The 26962-nt window shown below is 57.1% G+C and overlaps 1 protein-coding gene across 1 annotated transcript in view; it reads left to right on the top strand.

Moving 5' to 3' along the window:
• The window catches only part of NTN1 (netrin 1), a 154694-nt gene extending 129103 nt beyond the window's left edge, over positions 1 to 25591 (top strand). The window contains exons 5-6 of the mRNA XM_054170621.1: positions 11935 to 12009; positions 25206 to 25591. Coding sequence (XP_054026596.1) covers positions 11935 to 12009; positions 25206 to 25534 — 404 coding nt within the window. The 3' untranslated portion in view covers positions 25535 to 25591. The remainder of the gene's footprint in view (positions 1 to 11934; positions 12010 to 25205) is intronic.
• Positions 25592 to 26962: the final 1371 nt, after the last annotated feature.

The raw sequence follows: 26962 nt of genomic DNA, 5'->3' as shown, positions 1-26962 counted from the left end.
GGTAGTGGTTGACAGCCTGCTGAACAGGAGCCAGCAGTGTGCCCAGGTGGCCAAGAAGGCCAATGGCATCCTGGCCTGCATCAGGAACAGTGTGGCCAGCAGGAGCAGGGAGGTCATTGTGCCCTGTGCTCAGCACTGGTTAGGCCACACCTTGAGTCCTGTGTCCAGTTCTGGGCTCCTCAGTTTAAGAAGGACATTGAGAGACTTGAAGGTGTCCAGAGAAGGGCAACAAGGCTGGGGAAGGGTCTGGAGCACAGCCCTATGAGGAGAGGCTGAGGGAGCTGGGGTTGCTTAGCCTGGAGAAGAGGAGGCTCAGGGGAGGTTGGAAAAGACCTCAGAGATCATCAAGTCCAACCTATTACCTCATGACTAACTAAACCATGGCACCAAGTCCAATCCCCTCTTGAGCACCTCCAGGGATGGGGACTCCACCACCTCCCTGGGCAGCACATCCCAGTGGCCAACAACTCTCTCAGTGAAGAACTTTATCCTCACCTCCAGCCTAAACCTCCCCTGGCACAGCTTGAGACTGTGTCCTCTTGTTCTGGTGCTGGGTGCCTGGGAGAAGAGACCAACCCCCACCTGGCTACAATCTCCCTTCAGGGAGTTGCAGAGAGCAAGAAGGTCTCCCCTGAGCCTCCTCTTCTCCAGGCTAAGCAACCCCAGCTCCCTCAGCCTCTCCTCACAGGGCTGTGCTCCAGACCCCTCCCCAGCCTCCTTGCCCTTCTCTGGACACCTTCAAGTGTCCTTCAATGTCCTTCTTAAACTGAGGGCCCCAGAACTGAACACAGGACTTTGCACCAGGACTTGGTGCAGACCCCCTGGGAAGCAGGTCCAGCCCCTCAGGATGGTGTCCATAGAATCATTTCAGTTGGCAAAGCCCTTTGAGGTCATTGAGCCCACCAGCCCACGGGCTGAGGATGGACTGCTCCAAGCCTGGGCAGCATTCAGAAGATGACACACCATGCACAAGGTGAAGAGGTTGAGTTCTTGCCTGTAAAGGGGCTGGAGATGCATTTCCACTGCCTGGAGAGTTTGGGAGGGCAGCATGAAGCCCTTGCAGACCCACGGAGCTGCAGCCTGTGGTACCCTTTGTCCTGCACCTCCCACAGGCTGTGGCAGTTCTTTGGAGCACCTGGAACAGCTTTGTGGTTGTTGGATGGGCTCAGGAAACATCTTGATGCCCACAGTACCCACATCAGGGCTTTGGTGGAAGGCACTCTTGGCTCAGCTGCGAGGGCCTGGAGCACAGCTGGAGCTGGCAAGCCCCAGCCCTTGGTGAAGGGAGGGTTCACTTGGGTGCACCTCCAGCATTCCTGTGACAGCAGGGCTCACAAAAATCATGCAGCAGGGAGACCTTCACCTTCCCCACCCTGGGCACTTGTGTGGGTTTTGCAGCACTGAGCCCTCAGGTGGGGGCAGAGGCCTCTCTCCTAAGGTCAGGAGATGTTGGGAGGCCAGAAGCAGCAGCACTCTTAAGTGCTGGAGCATAGGTTTGGGGAAGCCCTGGGAGGAGAGGTTTAATTCTTCTGTTCCACAGGACAGATTTGCCCAGAGCCAGTGGGCAGCTCAGTGCTGCCATGTTCCCACCTCTGCCACAGCCCCATGGCATCTCCTGCACTGGCCCCATGGAAGAGCAGTGCCTGATGGAGGGCTTCTGACCTATAATGCTGAGGAGCAAGGGAAAAAGGGAGGAGGGTGAAAGTTGCTCATCATCACCATGGTCTCCTGGCATGAGGGCAAATCAAAGCAGCCCCCTGGGTCTGAACTGGCCAGCACTGGGGGGGAGGGGGATCTGGGACCCCTGGAAGAGCCTCACTCCCAGCTTCTGAGCCCCACTCTATCCAGTGAGGGGATCATGGAGTTAGGATTGGACCTAATTGTGGTCTTCCAGTATCTGCAGGGGGCTGAAAGAAAGCTGGGGAGGGACTTCTGAGGGTGTCAGGGAGGGATAGGACTGGGGGGAAAGGAGAAAAGGAATAGAAGATATTCAGATTGGATGTGAGGAAGAAGTTGTTCCCCAGGAGGGTGGTGAGAGCCTGGCCCAGGTTGCCCAGGGAGGTGGTGGAAGCCTCCTGCCTGGAGGTGTTTGCAGCCAGGCTGGAGGTGGCTGTGAGCAACCTGCTGCAGTGTGAGGTGTCCCTGCCCATGGCAGGGGGGTTGGAGCTGGCTGAGCCTCGAGATCCCTTCCAGCCCTGACAATCCTATGCTCCTATGAGGAGGTGGACACCACTTGGCTCTGGCTTAGAGGACTGATGGATGAGGTCAGCCCCAGTTCTCTGCCCCATCCTGTTGTACAGGGATGTGCCCTGCCCATGGGGGTGCACAACAAGGGTTCATCCTTTCCCTGGTGCTGTCCTGCCCTGTTCCTCCTCCTCCTGCCCCTTCAGCCTGCATGGCCCTGGGCAGAGCTTGCCTGTCCTCAGCAGACCTCTCCCTATCTCCCAGATCCTCCTAGCCTGCATTTGGTCTTGTGAAGAGCTCAAACACCTCTGGCTAGAGCAGCATGGTGCAGGAGAAATCACACAGACTCACAGAGTGGTAGGGGCTGGAAGGGACCTCTGGAGATCAGCTGAGCACAGCCCCTCAGGAGCAGGCAGAGAGGAAGTGGGCAAGCAGCTGGGACCAGATCTGGGGCCAAGTGTCCAGGGTGGGGCTCCCCTCCTAAGCCACAACACCTCCGCCTTGGAGCTCAGCCCACACAGGCATTTAGGGTCCTACCTGGGGGAAATCAAGAGGAATTTAGCTGCATAAATTGGGATTAGAAATCTGAATCCCCTGGGGGAGAGAAGGGGGGTGGGGGGTGAGGTCTGAGCCTAATATCTGCAGTTGGAGTTGGGTACCCAGGCCAAGAAATGTGGCTTTAATCGTCCTGTCAGCTCGGAATCAAGAGGCCTTTCATTTCCGCTCCCCACATGTGGCTTTGCAGGGGCTCAGAGCTCATTTCAGAACTGCAAGCACAGCAAGACATGGGCTGGGGCAGCAGCAGCTGGGGAATGCTGCTCAGCACCCTGACCTGCAGCTGCCAGCACCTCCATCCTGCCCAGCCCCAAAGCTCCAGCTCCATCCTGCCCAGCCCCAAAGCTCCAGCTCCAAAACACCAGCTCCATCCTGCCCAGCCCCAAAGCACCAGCTCCATCCTGCCCAGCCCCAAAGCTCCAGCCCCAAAGCACCAGCTCCATCCTGCCCAGCCCCAAAGCACCAGCTCCATCCTGTCCAGCCCCAAAGCTCCAGCTCCAAAGCACCAGCTCCATCCTGCCCAGCCCCAAAGCTCTAGCTCTATCCTGCTCAATCCCAAAGCACCAGCTCCAAAGCACCAGGTCCATCCTGCCCAACCCCAAAGCACCAGCTCCATCCTGCCCAACCCCAAAGCTCCAGCTCCAAAACACCAGCTCCATCCTGTCCAGCCCCAAAGCTCCAGCTCCAAAACACCAGCTCCATCCTGCCCAGCCCCAAAGCTCCAGCTCCAAAACACCAGCTCCATCCTGCCCAACCCCAAAGCACCAGCTCCATCCTGTCCAACCCCAAAGCTCCAGCTCCATCCTGTCCAACCCCAAAGCTCCAGCTCCAAAGCACCAGCTCCATCCTGCCCAACCCCAAAGCACCAGCTCCATCCTGTCCAACCCCAAAGCTCCAGCTCCAAAGCACCAGCTCCATCCTGCCCAGCCCCAAAGCTCCAGCTCCATACTGTCCAACCCCAAAGCTCCAGCTCCATCCTGCCCAGCCCCAAAGCTCCAGCTCCATCCTGCCCAGCCCCAAAGCTCCAGCTCCATCCTGCCCAACCCCAAAGCACCAGCTCCATCCTGTCCAACCCCAAAGCTCCAGCTCCATCCTGTCCAACCCCAAAGCTCCAGCTCCAAAGCACCAGCTCCATCCTGCCCAACCCCAAAGCACCAGCTCCATCCTGTCCAGCCCCAAAGCTCCAGCTCCAAAGCTCCAGCTCCATCCTGCCCAGCCCCAAAGCTCCAGCTCCATCCTGTCCAACCCCAAAGCACCAGCTCCATCCTGCCCAACCCCAAAGCACTAGCCCCAAGCTCCAGCTCCATCCTGCTCATTCCCAAAGAACCAGCCCCAAGCTCCAGCTCCATCCTGCTCATTCCCAAAGCACCAGCTCCATCCTGCCCAAACCCAAAGCACCAGCTCCAAAGCTCCAGCTCCATCCTGTGCATTCCCAAAGCACCAGCTCCAAAGCTCCAGCTCCATCCTGCCCAACCCCAAAGCACCAGCTCCAAAGCTCCAGCTCCATCCTGCCCAGCCCCAAAGCACCAGCTCCATCCTGCCCAACCCCAAAGCACCAGCTCCATCCTGCCCAGCCCCAAAGCACCAGCTCCATCCTGCCCAACCCCAAAGCACCAGCTCCATCCTGCCCAGCCCCAAAGCACCAGCTCCATCCTGCCCAGCTCCAAAGCACCAGCTCCATCCTGCCCAACCCTAAAGCACCAGCTCCATCCTGCCCAGCCCCAAAGCACCAGCTCCAAAGCTCCAGCTCCATCCTGCCCAGCCCCAAAGCACCAGCTCCATCCTGCCCAGCTCCAAAGCACCAGCTCCATCCTGCCCAGCCCCAAAGCACCAGCTCCAAAGCTCCAGCTCCATCCTGCGCAGCTCCAAAGCACCAGCTCCATCCTGCCCAGCCCCAAAGCACCAGCCCCATCCCTCAGGAGTGGGCTGCCTTAGCAAAGCACGGCTCGGCAGAGCCCCCAGCTCCCCACAGCTTGCAGCCCCAGCCCTGCTCCAGCAAGCCCTCAAAAGGAGGAAACTCTTTCCAAAGCTAATTAAAAATTCGCAATGCAACTTCTGCCCCCCAGGACAGAACAAAAAAGAGAAATTAAGCAAGACAAAGAAGGTGTTTAGCTGTGAAAAGCCTCTGCTCAGCCAGGGCATTAGCTGTATCAAGGGCTGGGCTGAGCTGCAAAGCTGCTGAAGGCTCTGCTGACACGATCCGGAGCTGCGGCCGACACGGAGCAGCCGCCTGCCACCTGCTCCCGGCCCTCTGCGAGCAAGTAGCTCCAGCTGCCTCTTCCCACATCCCTCCTGCTCTTCCCTCCTGCTCTTCCCACATCCCCCCTGCTCTTCCCAGATCCCTCCTGCTCTTCTCAGATTCCTTCCTTCTCTCCCCATGTCCCCTCTGCTCTTCCCAGATCCCTTCCTTCTCTCCCCAGATCCCTCCCACTCTTCCTAGGTTCCCTTCCTGCTCTTCCCAGATCCCTTCTCACTTTTCCTATACCCTTCCTGCTCTTCCCTTCCTTCTCTTCCCAGAACCCTCACACTCTTCCCAGACCCTACCTGCTCTTCCCTTCTTTCTCTTCCCAGATCCCTTCCTGCTATTCCCAAATCCCTTCCTTCTCTTCCCATATCCATTATTTTTCTTCCCACATCCCCCCTGCTCTTCCCAGATCCTTCCTTCTCTTCCCAGATCCATTCTTTTTCTTCCCACATCCCCCCTGCTCTTCCCAGATCCTTTCTTCTCTTCCCAGATCCATTCTTTTTCTTCCCACATCCCCCCTGCTCTTCCCAGATCCTTCCTTCTCTTCCCAGATCCATTCTTTTTCTTCCCACATCCCCCCTGCTCTTCCCAGATCCTTCCTTCTCTTCCCAGATCCATTCTTTTTCTTCCCAGTTCCCTTCTTTCTCTTCCCAGATCCCTTCCTGCTCTTCCCAAATCCCTTCCTTCTCTTCCCAGATCCATTCTTTTTCTTCCCAGGTCCCCCCTGCTCTTCCCAGATCCTTCCTTCTCTTCCCAATTCCCTTCCTGCTCTTCCCAGATCCTCCCTGGCTCTGTTTCTGTTGGAAATGCTGCTGGTTTGTGCTTCCCTACAGGAAAGCAGCCGGTGGGGGCCAGCTGGCAGGGGGGTGCAGGATGGCCCTGGCCCTGGTAGGATGGAGAAGCAGCACCAGGGGCTGGCTGTGCTTTGGGTTTGCAGCTCCGGGGCAGGGATTTGCACTGAACTATTTGTGCAGCTGAGCAGACTCCAGCAGGGAAGTGGCAGGAGCAGGGGGAGGAGGCTGTTGGGATCACACCACTCCACTTGGACATCAGCACTTACACCTAAACATGAGGAGGAACTCCTGTCACTTAAGGCTGATGGAGCCCTGGAGCAGGCTGCCCAGGGAGGTGGTGGAGTCTCCCTCTCTGGGTGCATTCAAAACCCACTTGGATGTGTTCCTGGGTGACCTGCCCTGAGTGATGCTGCTGTGGCAGGAGGCTTGGACTGGATGATCTCCAGAGGTCCCTTCCAGCCCCTACCACTCTGTGAGTCTGTGTGATTTCTCCTGCACCATGCTGCTCTAGCCAGAGGTGTTTGAGCTCTTCACAAGACCAAATGCAGGCTAGGAGGATCTGGGAGACAGGGAGAGGTCTGCTGAGGACAGGCAAGCTCTGCCCAGGGCCATGCAGGCTGAAGGGGCAGGAGGAGGAGGAACAGGGCAGGACAGCACCAGGGAAAGGATGAACCCTTGTTGTGCACCCCCATGGGCAGGGCACATCCCTGTACAACAGGATGGGGCAGAGATCTGGGGCTGACCTCATCCATCAGTCCTCTAAGCCAGAGCCAAGTGGTGTCCACCTCCTCATAGGAGCATAGGATTGTCAGGGCTGGAAGGGAGGCAACTCCAACCCCCCTGCCATGGGCAGGGACACCTCACACTGCAGCAGGTTGCTCACAGCCACCTCCAGCCTGGCTGCAAACACCTCCAGGCAGGAGGCTTCCACCACCTCCCTGGGCAGCCTGTGCCAGGCTCTCACCACCCTCCTGGGGAACAACTTCTTCCTCACATCCAATCTGAATCTCCCCACTTGTAGTTTTGCTCCATCCCCCCCAGTCCTATCCCTCCCTGACAGCCTCAAATGTCCCTCCCCAGCTTTCCTGGAGCCCCCTGCAGATACTGTGCCTTGGGACTCCAGGTGTGTAACAGAAGAACCTGGGGACAGCTTCTGCAAGAGTCTCACATCACTTCTGTGTCTCTACACACCCAGGAGTCGCCAAAACAGCACTCAGAGCACTCCAGGCTCTCCTATCCTCCTCCTTCAACCTGCTGCCCCTTCCTCCCATCCTTTCCCCAAGCCTTTAAACTCGGCTCTGCTGTCCGCCTTCCATCAGGGACCGACCTGCAGCTCAGCAAACCTTCCCCCAGAGCCTAAAGTGCTGAGCTGTCACCTGAGGGACAAGAGCAGGGTCTCCTCCAGGCATCAGGCAGCACTGACTTAACATTGGGTTAGGAACTGGCTGGAGGCTGAGCCCAGAGAGTGGTGGTGAATGGTGCCACAGCCAGCTGGCAGCCAGGCACCAGTGGTGTGCCCCAGGGATCAGTGCTGGGCCCCATGCTCTTTAACATCTTCATTGATGACCTGGATGAGGGCATTGAGTCCATCAGCAGTAAACTTGCAGATGACACCAAGCTGGGGGCAGGAGTTGATCTGTTGGAGGGTAGAGAGGCTCTGCAGAGGGACCTGGACAGGCTGGGCAGATGGGCAGAGGCCAAGGGCAGGAGACTGAACACAGCCAAGTGCCAGGGGCTGCACATTGGCCACAGCAACCCCAGGCAGTGCTACAGGCTGGGGGCAGAGTGGCTGAGAGCAGCCAGGCAGAGAGGGACCTGGGGGTACTGGTTGACAGCAGCTGAACAGGAGCCAGGAGTGTGCCCAGGTGGCCAAGAAGGCCAATGGCATCCTGGCCTGCATCAGGAACAGTGTGGCCAGCAGGAGCAGGGAGGTCATCCTGCCCTGTGCTCAGCACTGCTCAGGCCACACCTTGAGTCCTGTGTCCAGTTCTGGGCTCCTCAGGTTAGGAAAGATGTTGAGCTGCTGGAAGGTGTCCAGAGAAGGGCAACAGAGCTGGGGAGGGGTCTGGAGCACAGCCCTGTGAGGAGAGGCTGAGGGAGCTGGGGTTGCTTAGCCTGGAGAAGAGGAGGCTCAGGGGAGACCTTGCTCTCTGCAACTCCCTGAAGGGAGGTTGTAGCCAGGTGGGGGTTGGTCTCTTCTGCCAGGCACCCAGCACCAGAACAAGAGGCCACAGTCTCAAGCTGTGCCAGGGGAGGTTTAGGCTGGAGGTTAGGAGAAAATTCTACACAGAGAGAGTGATTGCCCATTGGGATGTGCTGCCCAGGGAGGTGGTGGAGTCACCATCACTGGAGGTGTTCAGGAGGAGACTGGATGGGGTGCTTGGTGCCATGGGTTAGTTGATCAGATGGTGTTGGATGACAGGTTGGACTCGATGGCCTTGAAGGTCTCTTCCAACCTGGTTTATGCTATTCTATCCTGCAGCATCCCCTGAGCAAGCAGTGCCCTTGCAGCCTCACCCCATGTGTGGACATGTGTTTCCAGCAGACATGAACTCAATGCTTTTGCTCTGGCAAGTTTTCATTTGCCCTCCCAAAGAGGCCCCAGAGGAACTCCAAGTCACCCAGGAGGCAAAAAGAGTTCTCTGCAGAGAGGACAAAGGGAATGAACTGGGGCAAACCCCCCACCCCTGTCAGCCAGCCCTGGCAGCTGGAGATTTACACTGATCTACACCAGCTGGCTCTGGCCACTTCCAGTTCAATTCAAACCAGCTGAAGTCCTGGCACAGCCCCTGGGCTTGGGAGAAAGAGAAAGGGAAGGCACAGCCAGGGTGGTGTGAGGCAAAGCAGGGGCAGAGCAGGCTGGAGCTGGAAACATGGCTCCAAGTCTGTGCCCTGGCAGGGGCTGTGGGGCTAAGGGCCAGTTCTGCAGGGCTTGGGGGGCAGCTGGGTGCTGCCTCCTCACCTCACACACCCACTGGCTGGGAAAGAGTGCTGGGATGGCTTCCTAGCTGGGATGGGATGGGTTCCTAGCTGGCATGGGATGGGTTCCTAGATGGCATGGGTTCCTAGCTGGGATGGGATGGATTCCTAGCTGGGATGGGATGGATTCCTAGCTGGGATGGGATGGGTTCCTAGCTGGCATGGGTTCCTAGCTGGGATGGGATGGATTCCTAGCTGGGATGGGATGGATTCCTAGCTGGGATGGGATGGGTTCCTAGCTGGGATGGCTTACTAGCTGGGATGGGTTAATAGCTGGGATGGGATGGATTCCTAGCTGGGATGGGATGGGTTCCTAGATGGCATGGGTTCCAAGCTGGGATGGATTCCTAGCTGGGATAGGATGGATTAGCTGGGATGGCATGGGTTCCTAGATGGCATGGATTCCTAGCTGGGGTGGGATGGGTTCCCAGCTGGGATGGGATGGGTTCCTAGCTGGGAAGGATTCCTAGCTGGGATGGGTTCCTAGCTGGGATGGGTTCCTAGCTGGGATAGGATGGATTAGCTGGGATGGGATGGGATGGGATGAATTCCTAGCTGGAATGGATTCCCAGCTGGAATGGGATGGGTTCCCAGCTGGGATGGGATGGGTTCCCAGCTGGGATGGGATGGGTTCCTAGCTGGGATGGGTTCCTAGCTGGGATGGCTTCCTAGCTGGGATGAGTTTCTAGATGGGATGGGATGGGTTCCCAGCTGGGATGGATTAGTTGGGATGGGATGGGTTCCCTAGCTGGGATGGGTTTCTAGCTGGGGTGGGATGGGTTCCTAGATGGGATGGGTTCCTAGCTGGGATGGGATGGATTCCTAGATGGGATGGGATGGGCTCCTAGCTGGGATGGATTCCTAGCTGGGATGAGTTCCTAGCTGGGGTGGGATGAGTTCCCTAGCTGGGATGGGTTCCTAGATGGGATGGGATGGGTTGCTAGCTGGGGTGGGATGGGTTGCTAGCTGGGGTGGGATGGATTCCTAGCTGGGGTGGGATGGATTCCTAGCTGGGATGGGATGGGTTCCTAGCTGGGATGGGATGGGTTCCTGTCTGGGATGGATTCCTAGCTGGGGTGGGATGGATTCCTAGCTGGGATGGATTCCTAGCTGGGGTGGGTTCCTATCTGGGGTGGGATGGATTCCTAGCTGGGATTAGTTCCTAGCTGGGATGGGTCTCTAGTGACTATCATAGCCTGGCAGGGGCATCACTGGGATGTTCCAGCTGTGGCAGTGGGGGCACTGACCACACAATGCCATCAAACCTCCTGATGCCATCTGACCATGTGCTCCCATCCAGCTTCATGGTGCCTTCCAACCTTGTGATGCTATCCTTTGTGTGATGCCCCCTGACCATCTGATGGCACCCAGCTGGGTGATGCCACCTGACCATCTGATGGCACCCAACTGGGTGATGCCCCCTGACCATCTGATGGCACCCAACTGGGTGATACCAGCTGACCATCTGATGGCACCCAACTGGGTGATGCCCCCTGACCATCTGATGGCACCCAACTGGGTGATGCCCCCTGACCATCTGATGACAGATGCCCCCTGACCATCTGATGGCACCCAGCTGGGTGATGCCCCCTGACCATCTGATGGTACCCAGCTGGGTGATGCCACCTGACCATCTGATAACAGATGCCCCCTGACCATCTGATGGTACCCAGCTGGGTGATGCCCCCTGACCATCTGATGGCACCCAACTGGGTGATGCCACCTGACCATCTGATGGCATCCAACTGGGTGATGCCACCTGACCATCTGATAACAGATGCCCCCTGACCATCTGATGGTACCCAGCTGGGTGATGCCCCCTGACCATCTGATGGCACCCAGCTGGGTGATGCCCCCTGACCATCTGATGGTACCCAGCTGGGTGATGCCCCCTGACCATCTGATGGCATCCAACTGGGTGATGCCACCTGACCATCTGATAACAGATGCCCCCTGACCATCTGATGGTACCCAACTGGGTGATGCCACCTGACCATCTGATAACAGATGCCCCCTGACCATCTGATGGTACCCAGCTGGGTGATGCCCCCTGACCATCTGATGGCACCCAACTGGGTGATGCCACCTGACCATCTGATAACAGATGCCCCCTGACCATCTGATGGCACCCAGCTGAGTGACACCACCTGACTATCTGATAGCACCCAACTGGGTGACACCACCTGACCATCTGATGGCACCCAACTGGGTGATGCCCCCTGACCATCTGATGGCACCCAACTGGGTGACACCACCTGACCATCTGATGGTACCCAACTGAGTGATGCCCCCTGACCATCTGATGGCACCCACCTGTGTGATGCCACCTGAGCATCTGCTGTCTCCATGATGTCACCCAGCTATGTGATGCTATCCAGCTGTGCGATGCCACCCAGCCACATCCCAGACAGGACCAGGTCCCTGGGGAGCAGCAGCCCCCAGAACAAGGCTCAGCATCCCCACAGCCCCCTGGAACCGCGCTCCTGGTGGCAGTGCCAGGCTGTGGTGCCAGCCCCCCTGCCTGCCCCAGCCAAGCCAGCGTGTCCCAGCAGTGGGGGCCCATTAGAGACCAAACGTTCCTACTGGGGCATTTTATTTGCACACTTCAGCAGAGTGGACACCAAAAGGGCTTTGCTAATGCTTCATGGGCTGCTAATTTCCTCCCTGACCCACATTGTCCCAGGGTGACCCCAGCCCCAATCTCTTGGCAATGAATGCCAAAGGCTGACACCGGCCCGGGTTAGGGGGTGACAATGGAGCCTCTGTGGGCTCCGGGCAAGCTCCAGTTGGGGGCTGAAGAACAGGAGGAATTTGTGTGGCTCTCAAAAAGCTCTGGGTGGCACAATAAGGGAGGCCCCTGGGGTCTCCCAGGAAGACAGAGGCGGGCAGGGGGGGAGGAGGAGGGCGGGAGGGAGGATTCCTTTGTGCAGAGCTTTCTTTGGAAGGGAAGGGTTTGCTGAATGCCCTCTTGGCCGACCCAATCGGGACCTGGCAGATGGATATCACAGGCACGCTGCTTATTCATGGCAGGCTGCAGCTTTGAGCCCTCTGTGTGTGTGTGTGTGAGTGTGAGTGTGTGTGTGTGTGTGTCCCACCCCCTTCCCCCAGCCTTTTCTTCGTTTTAAGGCTAATTTGTTTTGTTAATGTTTTCCTGCCCTCCCCCTCTCTCCTGTGCAGATTGTGACTCATACTGCAAGGCCTCCAAGGGGAAGCTGAAGATCAACATGAAGAAGTACTGTAAGAAAGACTATGGTGAGTCTTCCCCAGGCATGCAGAGCTGCAGCACCTCCCCCCCCCCCACAGCTGCCTCCAAGCCCACCCAGCCCAGGGGCAGGTTTCTAGCTGGATGCCAACCGCACAGCCCAGCTCTGCTTGGTGGCAGCTGCCCGTACCTGGGGGGGAGGGGATGTGACTCAGGGGATGGGTTTGCTGGGTTTGGAGAGGAAAGCCTGGGCAGTGATGCCTGGTGGAGCACTGATGCAATGTCTTACTTGGAAGCTATGAGCCCCCTGCAGATGCTGAGACAACCTTCGAGCCAGGGTCCACAGTGTCACAGAGTCATAGAATTGGTTGGGTTGGAGAAGACCTCCAAGATCATTGAGTTCAATCCTTGACCACCAGGGCCACTAAACCATGGGCCCAAGAGCCATGGCCACACATTCCTGGAACACCTCCAGGGCTGGGGACTCCACCACCTCCCTGGGCAGCCTCTGCCAGTCCCTGACCACTCCTGCAGCAAAGACATTTTCCCCAGTATCCAGCCTGACCCTGCCCTGGTCCTCATCCCTTTGTGTCTTCTCGTGCCCTGTCTCTTCCCACTGGCCTTTGCTGTGGAGATGAGCATCAGGCAGCTGCTGCCATTGCCCCCTCTTATTCCCAGGCCAGTGCAGAGCCAGGGAGGCTGTGGGATCCCCATCCTTGGTGCTACTCGAAGTCCTAAGCGTTATGCCACAGCTCCAGCTTGGAGCAGGCAAGTCCTGAGCTCCAGCCCTACCTACCTGCTCCTTTGCCCATGAGTCCATTCCCAGTGTAGTCACCAGTGGGATCATGCAGGAGGTTCCCAGGGTGACCTCAGGAGGAGAGGCCACACCAAGAAATCCTCTTGAAGCCCTCCCCAGGCTTCACCCTTCTCCACCCTAGCTTGGCCATCACCTGCCAGCACCCAGCTGGCACAGGCTGGTGGGGAGGGACAGCTCCTCTTCGCTCCCCCCTGCCCAGAGGATCACTCTCTTCCCCTGCCATGCCAGTGCTCTTGGGATGAGCTGTCAGGAATGGGAGCAGCCTGGAGAGCCCAGGTGGAGCTGGTGAAGCACAGGTGCTGTGTGCTGGGGGATGTTTAGAAATGCTGCCAAGCCTACCTAAGGGCTGGGAATCCTCTCACCCCCTGTGGGAGGGGAGCAAAGTGTCTGCAGGAGGGACCTGCCATCAGCCTGGGGAGCAGGCTGTGTGTGAGGAAGCCTGGCTGTGAGGCAGTGTGAACAAACAGGGAATGGAGAGGTGCTGTGGGACAGGGTTTAGCACCCAGCAGGGCTGTGGCTGCTTCAGTGCCTGCCAACCCTTCTTCCCCACTGCAGAACATCACAGAATCATAGAAGCAGCATGGGTTGGAAGGGACCTTCAAGACCATCCAGTTCCAACCCCCTGCCATGGGCAGGGACACCTCCCACCAGCCCAGGCTGCTCAAGGCCTCATCTGACCTGGCCTTCAACACCTCCAGAGAGGGGACAGCCACAGCCTCCCTGGACAACCTGTGCCAGAGTCCCCCCACCCTCACTGGAAAGAATTTCTTCCTCATCTCCAGTCTCAATCTGCCCTCCTCCAGCTCAGAGCCATTGCCCCTTGTCCTGTCACTACAAGCTCTAATCAAAAGTCCCTCCCCAGCTCTCCTGCAGCCCCTTCAGCTACTGGATACATCAAATATCTCTAAACACATGTGTAGAGATGTATCTCTATTTGTGTGTGTATATATTTCCCCAAACTACCAGGGAAAAGCCCTCCCACCCTGCCTGCATCAAAGCATCCACCAGTGGAGAAGCCTCCTCCCTCTGTCCCTCCCTCCCTCCCTCCCTCCAGCAGGCTGACAGCAGCAGCTCAGCATGCCTGGGAAGTGTGTGTGTGAGAGCAGAACGAATTCCCATTTAACAGCCCAGCCCTGGACAAGGCTCTTCCCAGCAGGGCCAGCCCTGGGCTGCTCCACGCTGCCTTTGTGCTCTGGCACCTCCCTGAGAGCCCAAGGGAAGGGAGAGGGCCTGGAGGCAAAGGTTTTGTTTGCATTCCCATTTGTTTGTCTGTTATCCAATGGCAAACTCATAGAATCATGGAGTCACAGAATGGGTTTGGGTTGGAATGGGACCTCAAAGCTCACCCAGTTCCAACCCCCAGCCATGGGCAGGGACACCTCCCACCAGCCCAGCTTGCTCAAGGCCTCATCCAGCCTGGCCTTGAACACCTCCAGGGAGGGGACAGCCACAGCCTCCCTCTGGGCAACCTGTGCCAGTGTCTCCCCACCCTCACTGGAAAGAATTTCTTCCTCATCTCCACTCTCAATCTCCTCTCTTCCAGCTCAGACCCATTGCCTCTCATCCTGTCACCACAAGCCCAGCTCTCCTCTGGGCTCCTTCAGGTACTGGCAGGCTGCTCCAAGGTCACTCTAATGGTTGTTGAGAGCATCCTTTGCCAAGGGTGAGCTGCCAAGGCTGGGGTGTGCTTGTGGTCCCCAACCAGCAAGGTCACACTGAGGTCCTGTCATGCTTGTGGGAGCTGCTGGAGGCTCCTCAGTGTTGGGGAGGTCCAAAGGCCTCTTCCCTTAGAGAAAAGGGCTTAGGTGCACATGAAGAAGTCACTGCTGGAACTTGAGGTTATTGAGATGAGAGCAGGGCTGAGCACTTCTCCCTACTATCAGGTGGTGGGACGAGAGGAAATGGCCTGAAATTGTGCCAGGGGAGGGTTAGGTTGGAGAGGAGGGGAAATGTCTTTGCTGCCAGAGTGGTCAGGGACTGGAAGAGGCTGCCCAGGGAGGTGGTGGAGTCCCCAGCCCTGGAGGTGTTCCAGAAATGTGTGGGACATGGCTCTTGGGGCCATGGTGTAGTGGCCATGGTGGTGTTGGGCTGGTGGTTGGACTGGATGACCTTAGAGGCCGTTTCCAACCCATGCAATTCTGTGTTTCTATGATTGGGGTTTGCTCTGGGTGGATTCTCTGCTGGCTTCTCCAGCATCTCCTGAGGGATGAGCTCATGCTGGAGTGTTCACCCTCTGAAGAGGGGAGAAAGCAGCCAAGTGGCTGTAGGAAACATGGATCTGTCATGATCCAAACTGGCCCCAGGCTTTCAGAGGATGGCAGGGTGCCCATCAACAGGGGCAGTGGGCACAAACTGGAAGCCAGGAGGTTCCTCCTGAAGAGGAGGAGAAAGTTGTTTGCTGTGAGGGTGCTGGAGGCCTGGAGCAGGCTGCCCAGAGAGGTTGTGGAGTCTCCTTGAGTGGAGAGCCACCAAGCCCAGCTGGGCACTGTGCTGCTGGGCAAGCTTCTGTGCTTGAGCAGGGGCTTGGACTAGCTGATCCCCAGAGCTCCCTTCCAACCCCACCATGCTGGCATTCATTCTGTGATTCTGAGGTGAGCAGGCTGATGCTGTCTCAGTGTGGGAACTGAGGTGCTGCCAGCCTAACCCTCCTGGCCCTGGGAGTCCCCAGCCACCCCAGATTTCCTTTCCCCAGTCCACCCCGGGCTGGTGAGGCAGCAGGAGAAGCAACGCCACAGCCCAGCCGCGCCGAGGCGGGCAAGCGGGGGGCAGCTCCGCGCTTTCGGCAGGGCCAGGGAGGGAAGAAAGAGTTGAAAGGGTGCAGGGGGAGGGATAATAAAGACTTCGGGTCTGACACCCCAGCAGGAAGCCAATTAGGAAGCTCTTTTCCTCACCGCTGAGCTGGCAGGGCTGGGCTGAATGTCCTAAAAGCCCTAATTAGCTTGAGCGGAGTCACTCCTGCCGCGGGCTCAATCGGTCGCTATCATCCGCCCCGCGCTTCTCAATGAGGCTTTCTTTACCTCCCTCCATTCACTCCCCCATTCAAAGGGGATCTCCCCCACCCCCCTTATTTATTTCCTTATCTGTTTCTTTGGGGAGCGTTTGTTGGGTGAATTTCGGAGGTTTGTTTTGCTTTGCTTTGTTTCCTCTCCTTTCGGGCTTTTGTTTTGGGGTTTGTTTCGTTTCGCTTTGGTTTCATTTCGGTTTGGTTTCGTTTCGGTTTCGTTTCGTTTCGGTTTGTTTCGCTTTGGGTTTGCTTCATTTTGTTTTGTTTCACTTTGGGTTTGTTTCATTTGGGTTTGTTTCATTTTGCTTTTGCTTCTTTTGCTTCTTTTGGTTCTGCTTCGTTTTGGTTCTGCTTCGTTTTGGTTCTGCTTCGTTTTGGTTCTGCTTCGTTTTGGTTCTGCTTCGTTTTGGTTCTGCTTCGTTTTGGTTCTGCTTCGTTTTGGTTCTGCTTCGTTTTGGTTCTGCTTCGTTTTGGTTCTGCTTCTCTGGGTTTTGCTTCATTTTGGATTTGCTTCTCTTTGGTTTTGTTTCATTTGCTTTTGCTTCTCTTTGGCTTTGTTTCATTTTGGTTCTGCTTCTCTTGGGTTCTGCCTCTCCTGGGTTCCCTTTGGTTTTGCTTCATTTTGCTTCCCTTTGGTTTTGCTTCATTTTGCTTTTGTTCCATTTTGGTTTTGCTTCTTTTGCTTTTGCTTCTTTTTGGTTTTGTTTCATTTTGGTTTTGCTTCTTTTGCTTTTGCTTCTTTTGCCTTTGTTTCATTTGGTTCTGCTTCTCTTTTTGCTTCTTTTGGTTCTGCTTCCCTTTGGTTTTGCTTCTTTTTGCTTCTCTTGGGTTCTGCTTCCCTTTGGTTTTGCTTCTCTTGGGTTCTGCTTCCCTTTGGTTTTGCTTCTCTTGGGTTCTGCTTCCCTTTGGTTTTGCTTCTTTTTGCTTCTCTTGGGTTCTGCTTCCCTTTGGTTTTGCTTCTCTTGGGTTCTGCTTCCCTTGGGTTCTGCTTCCCTTTGGTTCTGCTTCCCTTTGGTTCTGCTTCCCTTTGGTTCTGCTTCCCTTTGGTTCTGCTTCCCTTTGGTTCTGCTTCCCTTTGGTTCTGCTTCCCTTTGGTTCTGCTTCCCTTTGGTTCTGCTTCCCTTGGGTTCTGCTTCTCTTGGGTTCTGCTTCCCTTTGGTTTTGCTTCCCTTTGGGGTTTGCTTCTTTTGGGGTTTGTTTCATTTTGGATTTGTTGCCTTGGGTTTGGCTTCTCTTGGGTTTGGCTTCTCTTGGGTTTGGTTTCATTTTCTTTCATTTTGTTTTGGTTTCAATTTGTTGTGCTCTGTTTTATTTTGCTTCATTTTGTTTTCTTTCTTCTTCTTTCTTTTTTAATAATAATTATTTTTCTTGTTATTTCAAATGGAGCCCTTCCCCTCGAGGTGCAAATGTCTGGAGTGAAACAGGGCAGGGGGGAGGGCAGCCTGGGAGGTTTCAGGGGGCAGGTTTGGGGGTGGGGGAGGAGGGGGCAGGCAAGAATTGAAGCCAAAAAAACCTTTTTCTGCCTTAATTTTGGGTTGCCAGGCTCCCAGAAAACCTGAGGGAGAGGAGGGGGTTGGCTGGGGTCAGGGAAACCTGGGGATCCTGAGGGTCTTTCCCAACTTGATTGTTTCTGTGAGTCTGTGACTATAAATTAGCCCAAGGAAGGGGCTGAGGACAGAGATGCTGAGGGGGAAGGTTCTGAGGACAGAGATGCTGAGAGGGAAGGTTCTGAGAGTGGAGGTTCTGAGGAGGGAGGTTCTGAGGACAGAGCTTTTGAGGATGGGGGCTCTGAAAGTGGAGGTTCTGAGGGTGGAGGTTCCCTCCTGGCCCAAGAGGAGAGAGGGTTCTTTAATTGTCAGAGCAGATGCAGAGGGTGATGCAGGAGGTGCTGCTGTTGCAGCCCCATCTTTGGGCCTTGCCCTGCTGTCTTTGAGGTCAATCCAAGCAGGATGGGCAGCTGGACTAAAGGAAACCTGGAGCTTTTAAACCTCCATTTCCCCCCTGACTCTGAGCTCTTCACACAGCAGTGGGGCCAGATCCTGCACTGTGTCCAGTTCTGGGCCCCTCAGTTTAAGGACATTGAGACACTTGAAGGTGTCCAGAGAAGGGCAATGAGGCTGGGGAGGGGTCTGGAGCACAGCCCTGTGAGGAGAGGCTGAGGGAGCTGGGGTTGCTTAGCCTGGAGAAGAGGAGGCTCAGGGGAGACCTTCTTGCTGTCTACAGCTTCCTGAAAGGAGGTTGTAGCCAGGTGGGGGTTGGTCTATTCTCCTAGGCAATCAGCACCAGAACAAGAGGACACAGTCTCAAGCTGTGCCAGGGGAGGTTCAGGCTGGATGTTAGGATAAAGTTCTTCACTGAGAGAGTCACTAGCCATTGGGATGTGCTGCCCAGGGAGGTGGTGGAGTCCCCATCCCTGGAGGTGTTCAAGAGGGGACTGGATGAGGCCCTTGGTGCCATGGTTTAGTCATGAGGTCTTGGGTGACAGGTTGGACTTGATGATCTTTGAGGTCTCTTCCAACCTGGGTGATTCTGTGATCCTGTGAGTGCTTTGCTGACTACCAGCAATGTGGTCCCAGCCAGTACCCCCTGTCCTCCCCACAGGCACAGGGGGGGGATGGGCTGAGGGCAGGATCTTCATCTGAGAGGTGAGGTCATTGCTCACTTTGCCCTTTCTTGGGAAAAAAGAGAAGTGAGTAAAAAACATAAAACCTCCTTCCTTTGGAGGAGTCTTGACTTAGTCAGCCCTCTGTCCAGAGCAGCTTGGCAGGGGCTGCTGGAAAAAGCAAAATGTGTGTTCAAAAAGCAGCCTGAGAGGAGAAAAGGGGAGAGAAAAAGCCCTCAATCCACAGAGAAACCCAAGGTGGGGGAAGCCAGCTCAGCTCCAGCCCCAGGAACAGGCCCAGGCCCAGCTCAGTCTCAGCTCAGCTCCAGCTCCAGCCCCGGGATCAGTCCCAGCCCTAGCCCCAGGATCAGTCCCAGTTCAGCCTCAGCTCAGCCCCAGAATCAGCCTCAGGATCAGTCCCAGCTCTGCCCTAGGATCAGTCTCAATTCATCCCCAGGCTCATTCCCAGCTCAGCTGCAGCTCAGTCCCAGTTCAGCTGCAGCTCAGTCCCAGTTCATCCTCAGCTCAGCCCCAGCCCCAGGGTCAGCCCCAGGATCAGCCCCAATTCAGTCTCAGCTCAGCTCCAGGCTCAGCCCTGGCTCACAGCCCCTTCAACCAGCCTGGGAGGTGGAGAAATCCCATTCCTGGAGCAGGGAAGTGTTGAGCTCCCTGCTCCCTGGGGCAGAAAGCGATCCCCTAGCAGCGTGGGGAAGGACCATGCCCAGCCACAGCACACCTGGGGCAGCTGGGATCAGGAGGCATAAATCTTCAATATGAAACCAACAGGAAAGTGGTGGCTGGGCAGCAAAGCCACTGCTGGAAGTACAATAAGAGCCATAATCCCATTTTAAGCCTTTGCTTCAGTGAGCAGCCAGCCCTGGCCCTTCCCTGCCCTGGCCCTTCCCAGCCCCACAGGGTGGCACAGGGTCTCCTTTCAGCTGCTGCTTGGAGTACACCAAGGGCATCCTGGCCTGCACCAGGAACAGTGTGGCCAGCAGGAGCAGGGATGTGGGGCAGGCTGTGGATGTGGTCTGCCTGCACTTCAGCAAGGCCTTTGCCACCCTTCCCCACAGCAAACTCCTGGCCCAGCTGTCAGCCCCTGGCTGGGACAGCAGCACTGAGCTGGGTGAGGAACTGGCTGGAGGGCCTCCTTCGGTGCCCCTTCAGAGCTGCTCTTGCAGCATGCAGGTGCTGCAGGCTTAGAGCCAGGATATGAGGTTGGAACAACAGAGCTGGCTGAGACAGGAGGAGATGGAGAGTGCAGGAAACAGAGCTGCTCAGCACCCCACCAAATACATCCCTGGGTAGGAGCCAGTCCCTGGAGCTGAGCAGCAGCAGCCCACTGCCTGTGTGCTCCTGGCAGGGCAGAGCTGCTGCAGAGAGGAGTTTGCTGGAGAAAAAGCCCAGCAGCTGGAGCTGTGCCTCACAGCATGGGCAGGGGGCTTCAGGCAGGCTTCTGTGGGGGTGCAAACCCATCTGTGGTGGTGAATGGAGCCACTGCCAGGCACCAGTGGTGTGCCCCAGGGATCAGTGCTGGGCCCCAGCCTGTTCAGTATCTGTATTGATGATCTGGATGAGGGCATTGAGTCCATCAGCAGTCACTGTGCAGGTGACACCAGGCTGGGGGCAGGAGCTGATCTGTTGGAGGGTAGAGAGGCTCTGCAGAGGGACCTGGACAGGCTGGGCAGATGGGCAGAGGCCAAGGGCAGGAGATTGAACACAGCCAAGTGCCAGGTTCTGCACATTGGCCACAGCAACCCCAGGCAGTGCTACAGGCTGGGGTCAGAGTGGCTGAGAGCAGCCAGGCAGAGAGGAACCTGGGGGTGCTGGTAGACAGCAGCTGAACAGGAGCCAGTAGTGTGCCCAGGGGGCCAAGAAGGCCAATGGCATCCTGGCCTGCATCAGGAAAAGTGTGGCCAGCAGGAGCAGGGAGGTCATTGTGCCCTGTGCTTAGCACTGGTTAGGCCACAGCTTGAGTCCTGTGTCCAGTTCTGGGCTCCTCAGCTTAGGAAAGATGTTGAGCTGCTGGAAGGTGTCCAGAGAAGGGCAACAAAGCTGGGGAGGGGTCTGGAGCACAGCCCTGTGAGGAGAGGCTGAGGGAGCTGGGGTTGCTTAGCCTGGAGAAGAGGAGGCTCAGGGGAGACCTTCTTGCTCTCTCCAACTCCCTGAAGGGAGGTTGTAGCCAGGTGGGGGTTGGGCTCTTCTCCCAGGCACCCAGCACCAGAACAAGAGGACACAGTCTCAATCTGTGCCAGGGGAGGTTTAGGCTGGAGGTGAGGAAGAAATTGTTCATAGAGAGAGAGATTGGTCATTGGGATGTGCTGCCCAGGGAGGTGGTGGAGTCCCCATCCCTGGAGGTGTTTAGGAAGAGCCTGGATGAGGCCTTTGGTGCCATGGTTTAGTTGATCAGATGGTGTTGGGTGATTGGTTGGACTGGATGATCTTAAAGGTCTTTTCCAACCTGGTTAATTCTATTCTGTTCTACTCTACTCTACTCTACTCTACTCTACTCTACTCTACTCTACTCTACTCTACTCTACTCTACTCTACTCTACTCTACTCTACACTGAGGTAGCCCTGCCCAGTACCCATGGATGCAGGCACAGGGACAATGCTGATCTCACCTTAGCCTTGGTACAGCAGTAGATGTGGTGCTGTGGGCCATGGTTTAGTGCTGACCTGGCAGTGCTGGGTTAAGGGCTGGCCTCAATGGTCTTAGACCCATAGAATTGTCAGGGCTGGAAGGGAGCTCAAGGCTCAGCCAGTTCCAACCCCCCTGCCATGGGCAGGGACACCTCACACTGCAGCAGGTTGCTCACAGCCACCTCCAGCCTGGCTGCAAACACCTCCAGGCAGGAGGCTTCCACCACCTCCCTGGGCAACCTGTGCCAGGCTCTCACCACCCTCCTGGGGAACAACTTCTTCCTCACATCCAATCTGAATCTCCCCATTGCTAGTTTTGCTCCATCCCCCCCAGCCCTATCCCTCCCTGACACCCTCAGAAGTCCCTCCCCAGCTTTCTTGGAGCCCCCTTCAGATACTGGAAGGCCACAAGGAGGTCTCCTCAGAGCCTTCTCCTCTCCAGCCTGCACAACCCTATGTCCCTCAGTCTGTCCTCACAGCAGAGCAGCTCCAGCCCTCTGCTCCTCCTCGTGGCCCTGCTCTGGACACCTTCCAGCACCTCCAGATCCTTCTGTGTTGAAGGTCTCTCCCAGCTGAAATGGTTCTGTGATTGTTTGTCAGCAAAGTGTGAGCAGCTCACCATGGCACAGGCAAAGCCAAGCTTTGCCCTAAGAACTGGCAGCTGAAGGACTTCACCAAACCCAGCCTGGGAGTGGTGGGGCACAGCTGACCTCCTTTCTGACCCCCCCCAGGAAAAAAAAATCAGGAAGGAATTGAAACCTTCTCTTTTATTGAATCATTGAAGCACAGAATTGTCAGGGCTGGAAGGGAGCTCAAGGATCAGCCAGTTTCAGCCCCCCCTGCCATGGGCAGGGACACCTCACACTGCAGCAGGTTGCTCACAGCCACCTCCAGCCTGGCTGCAAAACACCTCCAGGCAGGAGGCTTCCACCACCTCCCTGGGCAACCAGTGCCTCAATCCCTGAGGATCCATCTAGGGGAGCCAGCTGAGGTGCTGCCAAAAATTCCTCCTGGCCCCTCTCTGCAGCTCCTCACACCTTGTGTCCCTTGGGAGCTACTGGAGGCTCCACCACCAAGCCCCCTCCACTAAAGCTGGGCTCTGAAACCCGGCTCAAGGCACTCCACAGCTCCTGGCTGCAAAGTTAGGGGCAGCAAAGTGGCTGGAGGGTGAAGGCAGCTGTGGCTGTGGCAGCTAAACCTTCACCAGAGCTTTCACTCCTTCCACTTCATTAATGAAAGGGGAAAAACAAACAAGGCCTGGGGGCCCTGACATCAGGAAAAAAAGAAGAGAGGGAGTCCAGACTGTGTGTTTTAGAGCAGAGTTTCCTGTAACCACCTCTGCCTGCTTCCCTTCCCTTCATTTTCTCCATGCTGTCAGCCTGGACCCAGGCAGGTCAAAGGTGGAAGCTCTTTTGGAAAGAGGTTTCCTGTGTTGTTGTTGTTTGCTTCCAGCAAGCTGCACATTGGCCAAGCCTCTCCTTCCTTGGTACCTTCACAGCAGAGTGGGAAATACGTGGTCAGAGCTCAGGCTTCTTGTTTTCCTTGGGTTGTTTTCTTCCACATGAAAGCCTCTGGCTGCCAAGGCAGCCTCTGACAAACCACCACCAGCTCCCAGGGCAAAATCCTGGCTGGGCTGCAGAGCCCTCCCTGCCTGCAACAGCCTCAGAGGGGTTTGCCCTGTGTGGGGCTGGAAGAGAGGAAGATGTTCCTCCAGCTGCTCATCCAGGAGGTGAAAATGGGGGTGGGGGTTGCAAGGCTAAAGGAGGAGTTTTGCTGGCAGCTTCTGTTCAGTGAGAGCTGGGCAGAGGAGACCTCATGAGGTTCAGCAAGGGCAAGGGTAGGGTCCTGCTCCTGGGGAGGAACAACCTCCTGCAGCAGCACAGCTGAGGGGGGACCTGCTGGGAAGCAGCTCTGCAGAGGGCAACCTGGCAGTGATGTGGGACAAATCCACCATGAGCCAGCAGTGTGCCCTTGAGGCCATGGAGGCCAATGGTGTCCTGGGCTGCATGAAGAAGAGTGTGGCCAGCAGGCTGAGAGAGTGTCCCCAGTGAGGCCTCATCTGGAGTGCTGGGTCCAGTTCTGGGCTCCCTAGTTCAGGAGAGACAGAGAACTGCTGGAGAGAGTCCAGGGGAGGCTGCAAAGCTGCTGAGGGGCCTGGAGCAGCTCTGGGAGCAGCAAAGGCTGAGAGCCCTGGGGCTGAGAGCCTGCAGAAGAGCAGCCCCAGAGGGCAGCTGAGCAATGCTCAGCAAGAGCTAAAGGAGCTGTGGGGGGCAAGAGGCTGGGGCCAGGCTCTGCTCAGTGGTGCCCAGGGACAGCACAAGGGGCAGTGGGCACAGACTGGAACCCAGGAGGTTCCATCTGAGCAGGAGGAGAAAGTTGTTTGTTGTGAGGGTGCTGGAGGCCTGGAGCAGGCTGCCCAGAGAGGTTGTGGAGTCTCCTGGTGTGGAGAGCTTGCAAGCCCAGCTGGGCACTGTGCTCCTGGGCAAGCTGCTGGGGGTGCCCTGCTTTGGTTCACAGGTGCTGGGGCAGAGGTTGCTGCACCAACAGGCCCAGGGGACTGCTCCATCTGTGCTTGCTTCATGGCCATGGGATGGAGGAGAGGGTCCTGCCCAGAACACAAGACAGGAGAAAGAGGCAGCCTGCTCTGCAGCACCACTCTGGGTAGCACTGTGTCATTCCCAGGGCTCCCAGCACAAGCTGTGCTCTGGTTCCTGGCTCCCAGCCTCCCCTCCTGGGGGTCCTGCAGACCCTTGTGGTCCTGGGGACCATGCTCACTGGGGGACCTAGAGGACCATCTTGGTGGCTGGAGAGCATCTGCTAAGCTTGTAATGGTCTACAGTAGTCAGCATTACCAGACTGGAGTAAGCCAGCACTGGCTTCTCTTGCTCATGGTGGATGGCCTGGGGTCAGAGGTGGGTTTTGGGGCTTCTGAGCTGAGAATCCCAGAACTGTCCCAGAATCATGGAGTGGCTTGGGTTGGAAAAGCTCTCCAAGGCCACTGTGTGCAACCATCACCTAACACCACCCCAAGAGCCATGGCCACACATTCCTGGAACACCTCCAGGGCTGGGGACTCCACCACCTCCCTGGGCAGCCTCTGCCAGTCCCTGACCACCCCTGCAGCAAAGACATTTTCCCCAGTATCCAGCCTGACCCTGCCCTGGTCCTCATCCCTTTGTGTCTTCTCGTGCCCTGTCTCTTCCCACTGGCCTTTGCTGTGGAGATGAGCATCAGGCAGCTGCTGCCATTGCCCCTTCTCATTCCCAGGCCAGTGCAGAGCCAGGGAGGCTGTGGGATCCCCATCCTTGGTGCTACTCGAAGTCCTAAGCGTTATGCCACAGCTCCAGCTTGGAGCAGGCAAGTCCTGAGCTCCAGCCCTACCTACCTGCTCCTGGGGTTATTTTTGACATGAGCCCATTCTCAGTGTAGAAGGAGACCTTCTATCCCCTGAGAGCTGAGAGAAGCTTCTGAGGAGACAAAACCTCTCTTCCTTGCTCAGCCTGTATCATAGAATCATAGAGTCAGGAAGGTTGGAAAAGATCATCAAGTCCAACCTGTCACCCAACACCATCTAATCAACTACACCATGGCACCAAGTGCCTCAGCCAGGCTCTGCCTAAACACCTCCAGGGATGGGGACTCCACCACCTCCCTGGGCAGCACATCCCAGTGGCCAATCTCTCTTGCTGGGAAGAACTTCTTCCTAACATCCAGTCTAAACCTCCCCTGGCACAGCTTGAGACTGTGGCCTCTTGTTCTGGTGCTGCTTGCCTGGGAGAAGAGCCCAACCCCCACCTGGCTACAACCTCCCTTCAGGGAGTTGCAGAGAGCAAGAAGGTCTCCCCCAAGCCTCCTCTCCTCCAGGCTAAGCAACCCCAGCTCCCTCAGCCTCTCCTCACAGGGCTGTGCTCCAGACCCCTCCCCAGCCTTGTTGCCCTTCTCTGGACACCTTCCAGCAACTCAATGTCCTTCTTAACCTGAGGAGCCCAGAACTGGACACAGGACTCCAGGTGTGGCCTAACCAGTGCTGAGCACAGGGCAGGATGACCTCCCTGCTCCTGCTGGCCACACTCCTCCTGATGCAGTCCAGGAAGGTAGGGCTTGAAATCCCCTTCCTCCTTGCCAGCTCAGAGTGTAACACCTCTTCCCCCTCCTTGCCTGGTGCTGTCTTTCCCCCCAGCTGTCCAGATCCACATCCTGAAGGCGGAGAGGAACGCCGACTGGTGGAAGTTCACCGTCAACATCATCTCCGTCTACAAGCAGGGCAGCAACCGGATCCGGCGCGGGGACCAGACCCTCTGGATCCACTCCAAGGACATAGCCTGCAAGTGCCCCAAAATCAAGCCCATGAAGAAGTACTTGCTGCTGGGCACCACCGAGGACTCTCCCGACCAGAGCGGCATCATTGCGGACAAAAGCAGCCTGGTGATCCAGTGGAGGGATACGTGGGCAAGGCGGCTCAGGAAGTTCCAGCAGCGGGAGAAGAAGGGCAAGTGTAAGAAGGCCTAAAGGGAGGAGAAGGAGCAGGAGAGAGCGAGGGGGAAGAGACTCGAGTGTGCATGCTGCTTGGTGTAGAGCTGGGGTGGTGGGCAGGGAGGGGAGGAAGGGCCCGGGAGCCGCCGGGCTGGGGGCGGGGGCCGGCCCTGGGGGCTGCGGGGGCTGCTCCCCGGAGGGAACAAGAACAGAAAGGCAACCAAAACCAAACCAAACCCACACAGAGTGGCTGTCCAGCAAGGGGAGTGGGGGTGGGCAGCGCCTGCTGCCGCCCCTGCCCGGCTGCTCTCTGCCCCCGGTGAGCTGGAGGGATTGGAGACACCGAATGGCTTTCCAGCTGCCAACATCTGCTGCTCCCAAAGCAAAGGCGTGGGGACACCAAGCCTCCGAGGAGCTCGGCACCAGCCACGCTGCAAGCTAGCTCCCTGGCCCCACAGCCACCCACTGGCAGCTCAGGGTGGACAAGACAGCTGCTGGAGAGGGATCGAGACAGAGGCTGAGCGCTGAGGACAGACCCAAGGAGCACCTCGTGGGTGCTCTGAAGGTCCTTTGGTATCCAATTGCCACAACCATCACCTGCCCTACGGTACCCAGGAGTGGCCAAGGTCTGCAGCCATGGCCATGCTCTGATCCCAGGTCTGCAGCCATGGCCATGCTCTGATCCCAGGTCCCCAGCCATGGCCATGCTCTGATCCCAGGTCTTCAGCCATGACCATGCTCTGATCCCAGGTCCCCAGCCATGACCATGCTCTGATCCCAGGTCCCCAGCCACATCCATGCTCTGATCCCAGGTCCCCAGCCACATCCATGCTCTGATCCCAGGTCCCCAGCCATGGCCATGCTCTGATCCCAGGTCCCCAGCCATGGCCATGCTCTGATCCCAGGTCTGCAGCCATGGCCATGCTCTGATCCCAGGTCCCCAGCCATGGCCATGCTCTGATCCCAGGTCTTCAGCCATGACCATGCTCTGATCCCAGGTCCCCAGCCATGACCATGCTCTGATCCCAGGTCCCCAGCCATGGCCATGCTCTGATCCCAGGTCCCCAGCCACATCCATGCTCTGATCCCAGGTCCCCAGCCATGGCCATGCTCTGATCCCAGGTCCCCAGCCATGGCCATGCTCTGATCCCAGGTCCCCAGCCATGGCCATGCTCTGATCCCAGGTCTTCAGCCATGACCATGCTCTGATCCCAGGTCCCCAGCCATGACCATGCTCTGATCCCAGGTCCCCAGCCATGGCCATGCTCTGATCCCAGGTCCCCAGCCATGACCATGCTCTGATCCCAGGTCCCCAGCCATGGCCATGCTCTGATCCCAGGTCCCCAGCCATGACCATGCTCTGATCCCAGGTCCCCAGCCATGGCCATGCTCTGATCCCAGGTCCCCAGCCATGGCCATGCTCTGATCCCAGGTCCCCAGCCACATCCATGCTCTGATCCCAGG

The sequence above is a fragment of the Dryobates pubescens genome, chromosome 20 (assembly GCF_014839835.1).
Source record: "Dryobates pubescens isolate bDryPub1 chromosome 20, bDryPub1.pri, whole genome shotgun sequence".
NCBI lineage: Eukaryota > Metazoa > Chordata > Aves > Piciformes > Picidae > Dryobates > Dryobates pubescens.
Note: the sequence above shows the minus strand (reverse complement) of the source record. Positions and strands in the feature narration are given on the sequence as shown.